We start from the raw sequence: 10,746 nt of genomic DNA, 5'->3' as shown, positions 1-10,746 counted from the left end.
TAGCTTAGATTTACTTCTTACTGTAAGAAATCGAACAGCAATGTGTTTCTAGAGTTTTTTTTAGCCAGGTGTGGTGGCACACACGTGTAGTCCTAGCTACTTGTGGGGCTGACATGGGAGGATTGCTGGAGCCCAGGAGTTTGGGGCTGCAGTGAGTTATGATTGCACTACTGCACTGCAGCCTAGGTGACAGAGCCAGACTGTGTCTCTAAAATAAAAATAAAATATTCTTTTCTTAGGTGTGGGATGCAAGTGGCCTAGTTTTTAGGAACTAACAGATAATCTCATTGCCTTTATTCTTCTAATTAAAATGATTGTAAATACTTTGAAGAGTAAGCATGTATAGGAAGAAGGGAATCGGACTCCTAATTTTCAGCTAATCAATGTGAATCATCCCGAAATTTCAGACACGTGCCTGTGCTCTGCAAGTTTTATCTGCCATCTTGGAAGGCTCAAAGCAATTTCTTTCTGTTGCTGAAGATACCAGTGACCACAGAAGGGCTTTTACCCCCTTCTCTGTAATGATCGCTTCCAGCATTAGAGAGTTGCACAGATGTCTTTTGTTAGCTTTGGTGGCAGAGTCATCCTCACAGACCCTTACTCAGATAATTAAGGTAATGTACCAACTGTGGGTTCCAGAGGGGGCTTCTCTGTTTTGATTTTGTCTACGGTTTTACATAGCCCAAAAGTAACTTGACTTAAGAATATAACTAAGTAATAGTTTTATTAAAAATACCCTATTTGGAAGTCTGTACCTACTTGTCTGATCTTACCCATAATCTCTATCTCTGTATGTCCTAATAAATGATTTGCTAAAAATACTTCTTTATCTTTAGTTGTACCAATGAGAATACAAGTATTAGTTTAAAAAAAAAAAAAAGAACTAATTTTTAGTTGTGTGAACATTTTTCTAATTAAATGCTGCAAAATTTGTTTCTATGCTGTGGTTTAATCAAGCCTTTTGATGAACTACTTTTTGTGTTTTACAGTGCCTTGCAAATTTAGTATCAAATGCACCTTATAATCGTCTAAAACTCAACCTGCTGACCAAAGTCTGGAACCAGATAAAGCCTTATATTCGCCACAAAGGTTGGTCGTGTCTTACACCTGATGGCTTCTTTATATCAGTCAGATGCAGACTATTAATAAAAATACATAGATACAGATATATGTATATATTCAAAGCATTTTTACAACTCTTAAGAGATCTCTGCTTCTTCTTCTCAACTTTTCAGGGGTATCAGCTGTTGCAAGAATTGGCCCCTCAAGTCCCAGTGGAAGTGAGCTAGAGAATTAATTGTGAAGTGTAATGCCTGTTTAATGTTCAGGGCAGTGACCAGAGTATCCCTTTACAATTAAGACTGAGCCAGGTGCAAGCAGCCCCCCTCAGGGGTGTGATAGTTCATATCCCTTAGGCATAAGTAGAGGATGGATGGATGGCTAGATAGACAGACAGACGGACAGATAGATACTATCTACTTTTTGGAAAGAAAAACGAATACAAAATTTAGCTTCTTTAACGGTATTTCCTGTGAGGTCAGATAAAATCCCAGAACTTCAAATCTTTACTAACTGCAGCCTTATTATTTCCTCCCACACATAATGTGTATGTGCTATAAACACTTGCCTTTTGTAGATTTGCTTTTCTTTTGTTTGCAAGCTTTCACATCACACCACATTCTGATGAGTTCAGTTTTTTAGGCAGGATTGTAACAAGGAAGGAATAGTGGCTGTTTTCGGTGACATAGTGGGAAGAGCATGGGACCTGAAGTCAATCCAAGGGTCTGGAGCCCACTCCCATTTTTGCCATCTCATGGCCATGGCCCTCTCTGAACCCTAATTTCTTGCTAACAGCAAGAATTATAACTACGTCATAAGATTTTTATGAGGCTCAAATGAGATAAGAGGTGTAAACTAAGTCCAGTTCATTACTTACATTAATGTGTACAAAAGGGACCCAGAAAGATAAGTCTTACCCTAAAGTTTCCCGTCACATTCATGGCAGAAATAAGATGAAAACAACCCCTGCTCATTCCACCGTACCAGCTTTTCATTATCTGCATCTTCATCTGAAGAGAGTGCACCATGTCTCAAAAGTTCCTTTCAAGTATCTGACTTTGTCCTCAAGTAACTTTCTTTCATTAAAATGTTCAAACCCTGAAATTCTTAGGTATGAGCCTAACAAAATATGTACAAGATCTATATGAAGAAAACTGTGAAACTCTGATGAAATAAATCAGATAACTAAATGAATGGACTGGATTCCATGTTCATGGATAGGAAGGCTCAATATTGTAAAGATGTTACTTCTTCCCAGCTTGATCTATAGATTCAGTGCAGTCTCAATCAAAATTCCAGCAAGTTACTCTGCAGATATCAACGAACTGATTCTCAAATGTATATGGATAGGCAAAAGATCCAGAATAGCCGACACAATATTGCTAGAGAAGAACAAAACTGAAGGACTGACATTCCCTAACTTCAAAATCTACTATAAAACTACAGTAATTGAGACAGTGTGATACTGGCCAAGGAAGAGACAAACAGATCAGTGGAACAGAATAGAGAGCCCAGAAATAGACCCACATAAATATAGTCAACTGATCTACAACGAAGGAGCAGATACTTTTCAACAAACGGTGCTGGAACAGCTGGACATCACATGCAAAAAAAAAAAAAAATGAGTCTAGTCACAGACCTTTTATTTAGCTTTTAAAAATATTTCTTGTTAAAATCCGGGGTTCATTCAGTGTACATGCATTGCATTAGTTATCATGTCACTGTAGTCTTTTTAAATCTAGAGTCCCCCCACCCATCTTTTTTACATCAAACTGACTTAGGAAAGAATCCAGCCCAATTGTCTTATAGAATGTGAACTCTAAGCTCGTCACCAAAGATAACAAAATAAACCACAGTCTCAATTTGTCAGATTGTTTCTTTATGGTGTTAACTTATTCTCCTGTCCCATGTGTTTCCAAACTGTAAATGAGGTCCAGAAGTTTGATTAGATTCAGGTTACACAAGGAACTATTCTTCATTGCCTGCAGGGATAACTACCATCTTTACGGTACCTGTTCCCATGGTGATAAGTTCTTACTGCTTCCTTTGACAGATGTTAATGTTCGCGTGTCAAGTCTCACACTCTTGGGAGCTATAGTGTCCACCCACGCACCTTTACCTGAAGTCCAGCTACTTCTGCAACAGCCATGTTCTTCTGGACTCGGTAATAGCAATTCAGCAACCCCTGACCTCAGCCCTCCGGATTGGTGGAAGAAAGCCCCTGCAGGACCCTCTCTGGAAGAAACATCAGTTAGCTCACCTAAGGGGTCTTCAGAGCCCTGCTGGCTCATTCCACTCTGCATTTCCATTGTCGTACTGCCCAAGGAGGATTCCTGTTCAGGTAGCGATGCTGGCTCTGCAGCAGGAAGTGCCTACAAACCATCCCCCATGCGACTGGAGGCCTTACAGGTAGGAGGTTTCATTTCCTCATCTCTGAAATGGAAGTAACCATTCTTCCTTCAGTGTGACTGAGGAGCGAGCAGGTAAAACCAAGCCATGTGTCAATTGTGTTTGTGGGAGTCGTATTTTAGGTATGGGTGGTCTATTGTTCTTGTTGTTTTGTTTTGGGGAGGTGTTCCTTGGTTGCAAAATAGCAGATTCATTCCTTTTTGTTCTTTGATTGCAAATTATTTTAGTCACTTCAGGTATTATATGACAGGTGGATATAATAGATGGTAAAATAATTCTGAGTGAAATTGTACAGTTAATTTTTCATTTTTGCACCTTAAATGTTTAATTTTTTATAAGCTTCTCCTCGGTCTTGTACCTGCTTAGAGTAACAAAATAATTGTTCCTTCAAAGAAAGAAAACAATCCTAGATAAAAGAGTTTACTTTTTGTATACAAATATGATCTGAGACTAGGCCTGGTCCTGGGGTCTGCTGCTGATTAACTGGACAACATGAAACATGTCCTTTAACCTTGTCAGGCTTAGTTTCTTTAGCTGTAAAATTCAGTTAATACCTAACGTAAAGAATAGTTCCAAGACTTAAATGAGATTACATTAATAGAAAAGCAATCATATACTAAAAAAGCACCATAAGACTATGATACAGTTAATTGATGTCAGTCATGAAATAAAGATCATGGTTCTTAATTTCATTTGACAGATTTCAGGCCCTGTTAAACATAAGCGATTTCTGAAATATTATAACACTTTTCTGGATATTGCAGCCTTGCACTCAGGTCTCAGAGGGTTAATTCCATGCTCTCTCTGCAGGTATTGGCTCTTCTGGCAAGGGGCTACTTTTCAATGACTCAAGCCTACTTGATGGAGCTTGGAGAGGTGATTTGCAAGTGCATGGGGGAAGCAGATCCATCCATTCAGCTTCATGGAGCAAAGGTAATTTTCATCAAAACCACAACGCTTTTTCCTTCTTGTCACTTTATATCCCTCCTTTTCTTCACTTTATATTCTTCTGCCACGTGTCCTTCAATTCTGAGATTTCTTAAAGAGATTTCAGGTGAGGAAGACTATACATTCTTCTGTTTTCAGCTCTTACATGTAAACCCCAAGAATTGATTCGGTAACAAATGAATAAGATATAGCTGTTGATTTCAGTCCTTGAAAGAATGCCTCTGTTAAGAGTGACTGAAAAAAGGAAGAAAATTAGTTGCAAATTATGTTTCCCCTTGATTTGAGGTGATCTCCAAACTAAAGTGAAGTTGTTTGTTAGTCCTAATACTCTGCTTTGGTAATTCCTTTTTCTTGGCAGCTTCTGGAAGAACTGGGCACAGGCTTAATACAGCAATATAAACCGGATTCTACTGTACCACCTGATCAGAGAGTACCAGTCTTCTTGGTAAATAAATGTCAATTCATAGTTTTCTTTTATTAGTGCTTCAGTTGCAGTTTTATTTTCAAGCTCAGTGATAAGTGGAGTAGATGATACGGTTTCTTCCAGTGTCAAAAATTGTGTTTTATAATCCAGGAAAACCTGAAACTAGTATAAATGGGTTTTATTTTACATTTCAGTTTATTTGCAATTTAGGATGTGGTAGGCTTATGTATAACATATAACCAGCAATAGTAAAACTAATATTTCCTTTGCATAAAACCTAGTCTGGTTACTCAGCCTGCCCAAGAGACAAAGAGCCAGGAATTTTGTATCCAAAACCATGGGATCAAATTTAGGGGACATGATTGTATTAGTCCATTTTATGTTGCTATAAAGGAACACCTGAGGCTGGGCAATTTATAAAGAAAAGATGTTTATCTGGCTCACAGTTCTGCAGGCTATACAAAAAGCATGATGCCAGCATCTACCTCTGATGAAGCCCCAGGAAGCTTTTAATCCTGGTGGAAGGCAAAGGTGGAGCAGGCATGTCATATGGCAAGAGAGTAATAAGCAAGAGGGAGATGTCAGGCTCTTTTAAACAACCAGCTGTCATAGAGTGAGAGCTCACTCATTACCACAAGGACAGCACCAAGCCATTCAAGAGGGATCCGCCCCCATGACCCAAACACTTCCTATTAGAGCCACCTCCAGTGTTGGAGGTCACATTTCAGCATGAGGTTTGGAGGAGGCACACATCCAAACCATATCATTCTGCCCCTGGCCCCCGCAAATCTCATGTTCCTCGCATTGCAAAATACAGTCATCTCTTCCCAATAGTTCCCCAAAGTCTTAACTCTTTCCAGCATCAACTCAAAAGTCCAAAGTCTCAGCTGTGACTCAAGGCAAGTTCCTTCCACCTATGAGCCTGTAAGATCAAAAACAAGTTATTGATTTTTAAGATGCAGTGGTGTACAGGCATTGGGTAGACATTCCCATTCCAACAGGGAGAAATCAGCCAAAAGAAAGGGGCAACAAGCCCCACACAAATCCGAAACCCAGCAGGACAGACATTAAACCTTAAAGCTCCACAATAGTCCTTTGACTCCATGTCCCGCATCCAGTGCACACTGGTGCAAGGGGTGGGCCTCCAAGTCTTCTGGCAGCCTTGCCCTTGTGGCTTTGCTGGGTGTAGGCCGTGTCCCATTCCCAGAGTTCCACTAGGCAGTGCTCAGTTGGAGACTCTGTTTGGGGGCTCCAACCCCATATCTCTCTTTGGCACTGCCCTAGTAGAAGCGCTCAGTGGGGGCTCTGTCCCTGTGGCAGGCTTCTGCGTGGGCACCCAGGCTTAGGGAATCCTCTGAAATCTAGGTGGAAGCTCCCAAACCTTCTTCACATTTGCATTCTGTGCATCTGCAGGCTTAACACCACATGGAAACCGCTAAGGCTTACAGCTTGTACGCACTAAGCAGAAAACCAAGCAGTATCTGGGGCCCTTTGAGCCAAGGCTGGGGATGCTGGGAGCAGTGTCTCAAGGCTGTGCAGAGCAGTGGGGCCCAGGGCCTGGCCCCCAAAACCACTTTCCTCCGAGACCTCTGGGTGTGTGATGATAGGGGTTGCCTCAAAGATTTCTAAAATGCCCTCAAGGCTGTTTTCCCATAGTCTTGGCTATTAGCACCTGGCTCCCTTTTAGTCATGCTAATCTGTCTAGCAAGTAGTTGCTCCGAGCTTGGATTCCTTCTCCAGTATAGGGCCAGAGTGCAAATTTTCCACATTTTTATGCTCTGCTAACCTTTTAATGGTAAGTTCCAACTCTAAGTCATTCCTTTGCTCCTACATCCGACTATAGGTTGTGAGAAGCTGCCACATCACCTGTTGAATGATGCTTAGAATTTCTTTCACCAGATACCCTAAGTCATTACTCTTAATTTCATTCAACCTTATGCAAATCCCTAGGACATGGGCATAATGCAGCCAAGTTGTTTGCTAAGGTGTAACAAAGGTGACCTTTCCTCCCGTTCTCCAAGCTTTTTTATTTCTATCTGAGGCCTCCTCAGCCTGGCTTTCACTCTCCGTATTTCTATCAGCGCTTTGGTCACAACCATTTAATCAGTCTCTGAGAAGTTCTAAACTTTCCTTTGTCTTCCTATCTTCTGAGCCTTCCAGACTCTTTCAACCTCTGCCCAGTACCAAGTTCCAAAAGTTGCTTCCACATTTTTAGGTATCTTTATACCAACACCCCATTCCTTGTTAGCAATTTTCTGTATTAGTCTCTTTTCTGCTGTGTAAAGAAATACCTTAGACTGGACAATTTATTTTTCAGAGAGGTTTGTCTGGCTCACAGTTCTGCAGGCTATACAAGAAGCATGGCGCCAGCATCTACTTCTGGTGAGGCCTCCAGAAGCTTCCAGTCACAGTGGAAGGCAAAAGGGGAGCAGGCATGTCACATGGCGAGAGAGGAGGCAAGAGAGAGATGCCAGGCTCTTTGAAACAATTAGCTCTCGTTTGAATATCAGAGTAAGAACTCACTTATTACCACAAGGATAGCACTGAGCCATTCAGTAGAGATCTGCCCACATCACCCAAAATCCTTCCTCTAGGCCCACCTCCAACATTGGAGGTCACAGGTCAACATGAGATTTGGAGGGGACACACGTCCAAACCATATCAGCCACTTAATGGATATGTGGTTATAGGCATGGTTTCCTAGTTGTAAAAAGGAATAATAAACCATAACCCCTCAATCGCAAGGCTATTGAAAAATCGAATGACACGTAAAGATGCTAACACATAGGAGGTAATTCTGGTACCTGCGTCCTCCCCGCCCCCCACCAGCCCCACCATGATTCTATTAAATTCCTGTGATTTCAGGTTGTTTCTGCTCACCCCACACTGTGCCAGTTCCAAAGATGGATGACGGGCATGTGACCACACCAGAAAAGGCTTCTACTTAGTGCTAAAGCAAAATCAGCTCAGTGCTGGTGGTCTTTGCTCCCTCTGCCCTCCACATTCTGCCTATTCTTTTCTTCTTTTCCCTTCACAATTTCTGCCATCCTTGCAAAGAGTTAAAGATTCTAACCCTAGTCCCTGCCTTAGACTGCCACTAAAGCTTCCATATGACTTATGCAGGGAGGTGAGTTGAGCTTTGTTATCAGACAGAACTAGGTTTGAATTCAGACTTTTCCCTTTGCTAGGTAAATGACTTTAGGCAAGCCTCTTAACTGTTCACACTCAGGTATTATTCATCTGTGGGGAAAAGAAAGACATGTTTTCTGTATTGCTTGTCTATTAGTGAGTAATAAATTAAACATTTAGCAGCTTAAAGCAATGTACGTGTATTTCCTCACGGTTTCTGTGGGTCAGGAATTAGGAGAGGCTTGACTGAGTGATTCTGGCTTAGTTCTCACATGAGGTTGGGATCAAGATGCTCCCAGGGTTGCAGTCAACTGATGGGTTGCAAGACTTGATGGGGTTGGAGGATCTTCTTCCAGGGTGGCTCACCCATAGACCTAGCAAATTAGTGTTGGCTGCTGGCAGAACCTCAACTCATTTCCTCCCCGTGAGGACGTCTCCAGAGGGCTGCTTGAGTATCCTCTTGACGTGGCAGGCAGCTTCCTTCATAGCAGGTGATCCAAGGGAAAGAAAGCAAGACAGCTGTGGTGCTTTTTATGAGCCAGCTTTGGAGGTTTCATGCCGTCATTTCCACAACATCCTATTGGTTACACAGGTCAGCCTGTTCAGTATGGGAGGGGACTACACAAGGGTGTAAATATTAGTAGGTGAGTGTAATTGTGTGCCATCATGGAGACTGGCAACCACTTTTTGTCCAGATTCTTCTGGAGTGGGTAGGAAGGGCCCAGACTGGGTTTCCAGGAGCTGAAGTAGGAGAAAGACAGAACTGGTGCGTGAAATACACAGCAAAACCCTGGACTCGATCCATGGGACAGAAACAAAACATACCAAAACCACAGAGATTCGCAAATGAACATGAAATTACATGTATAAAGCATAGAACGGAAACTGTTCACATGGCTACTTTAGAGGCTGTGAAGTGAGATCGTTCTTCAAAGTGCTGAAAACAGAACCTGCTGCCCAGTTTACGAGTGTCCACTGTGTATCAGACCCGGCGCTAGAAACCTTACACAGAGTATTACATTTTATTATCACACAGACTCTGCAAAGTGGTTGAAAAAGCCCTAGCCGAGTGTCAAGTGATCTGGATTCCAGTTCACCCCTGCTGCTGATTAGCAGTTGTATTGTCTCTTTGTGCCTCAGTTTCCTTCTGTGAAAAAGCAGGGATAGTGCTACAGACCCCATTTATTTGTGCCAAGGAATAAAATGAATTGATACGTGTAAATACTTAGAGCAATGGCTTGCATGGGATGAGCTCTCTGAAGAACATGAGCTGTCGCTGCTGTTGCTATGACTGTCATCACCGTCTTCAGCCTCCTCTTGATTATTATCACTGTTGTTGCATAACTTTATCAGACCACAGTCTCCTAATCAATAGGAGTTGAAAGGAAGGCTTAAACACTGCAATTGTTTTCTAAAGTCCTTTCCATCACTGTGGAAGAAGAGCCCATGAAAACATTTACAGAAAGCTGCTACGTTAAGGAAACATGTTTCATTACTAAGGCCATTTCTGGTAGGCTTAGCTCTGAGTTGGTTCTCCTGTTATGTCTTGGGCTGCAGCTTTTCCTTTGCCTCTGTTCCAGGTGGTGATGTTCTGGACTATGATGCTGAATGGTCCTTTACCCAGAGCCCTGCAGAATTCGGAGCACCCAACTCTCCAGGCGAGCGCCTGTGATGCCCTGTCTTCCATCTTGCCAGAGGCCTTCAGCAGTCTGCCGGTAATGTAAGGGTGTTTTCTCACCCTTAAATCATGGCTGGAGCACCAGAGCTAGAATTTGATGCTTTTGCATTTTGAACCAGTATTCAGCATCATCTCTGACGAAAAGGTGCTAATTCTACTTGAGTTGGGGATGAGGGCACTGGGGAACAGCAAATAGGAAAACTTGAAGCCTTAATATATCAGGAAAGCTGTTTCCCCCTTGCATTAGAATGTAGGTGGTAGAGGCAAGGGTAGCAAAAGCTTGGAAAGCAGAGAGATTTCAGGAAGATTTCGTATCCAAACGTTAAAAGGCCTGAGTTAAAGCCCAGCTCTTCGACTTGCTAGCTCTTTGACTCTTAACCTCTCTAAAACTTGATATTATCATCAATAAGATGGCGGTCATGTGAAAAATAACAAAGTATGTGAAAACACAGATTCGTTGTCCAACACATATAGTATTTGTCTTAGTCTGTTTGAGCTGCTGTCATAAAATACCATACATTGGGTGTCTTCTAAACAACAGAAATGTATTTCTCATAGTTCTGGAGGCTGGAATTAAGATCAAGTCACTGACAGACAGGTTTGGTTCCTCAAGGAGGGCTCACTCTCTGGCTCACAGATGGCAGCATGTGAGCCGTGTTCTCATGTGATGGAAGGGGCAAGGCAGCTCTCTGGGGCCTCAGTCATAAGGGCACTCATCTCTTTCATGAGGGCTCTGTTCCCATGACCTGATCTCCTCCCCAAAGCCCCACCTCCTGATACCATCACCCTGGGAGTGAAGATTTCAACATAGGAATTTTGAGGGAGCAGAAACATTCAGAATACTGCTCTTCAGAATAGCGATATGCAGACTGCTCTTTTTCTTTAGTCCTCAGTGACATTTGCATCCATTCTTATTTACATAAATGGGCTTCTATAAAGAAGGCAACTTTAATAAAGGTTAAATGTGATGAGATGCTGTGTGTGTCTTGCACAAAGTGGGTGCTCAGATAATCATGGAATCTGAATTGAACCTGCTGTTTACCAGGGTAGCCCAAGGTCGCAGTGGGATTCAACTCTTGAATATGGTCTCAGGCACAGA

At 42.2% G+C, this 10,746-nt stretch overlaps 1 protein-coding gene across 1 annotated transcript; it reads left to right on the top strand.

Annotated features, from left to right (window-relative positions):
• Window positions 1-389: 389 nt before the first annotated feature.
• Window positions 390-9,801, top strand: LOC113223300 (HEAT repeat-containing protein 6-like; the record flags this gene model as incomplete). The annotated part of the gene is made up of 6 exons (XM_026452782.2): window positions 390-614; window positions 990-1,089; window positions 3,113-3,468; window positions 4,279-4,401; window positions 4,775-4,861; window positions 9,550-9,801. Coding segments are annotated over 6 exons (1,035 nt in total), but the record flags the coding sequence as incomplete, so codon positions are not given.
• Window positions 9,802-10,746: the final 945 nt, after the last annotated feature.

This window comes from Piliocolobus tephrosceles, unplaced genomic scaffold, assembly GCF_002776525.5.
Source record: "Piliocolobus tephrosceles isolate RC106 unplaced genomic scaffold, ASM277652v3 unscaffolded_40766, whole genome shotgun sequence".
Lineage (NCBI taxonomy): Eukaryota > Metazoa > Chordata > Mammalia > Primates > Cercopithecidae > Piliocolobus > Piliocolobus tephrosceles.
The sequence above is the reverse complement of the archived record's forward strand: the minus strand, read 5'-3'. Positions and strand labels throughout refer to the sequence as shown.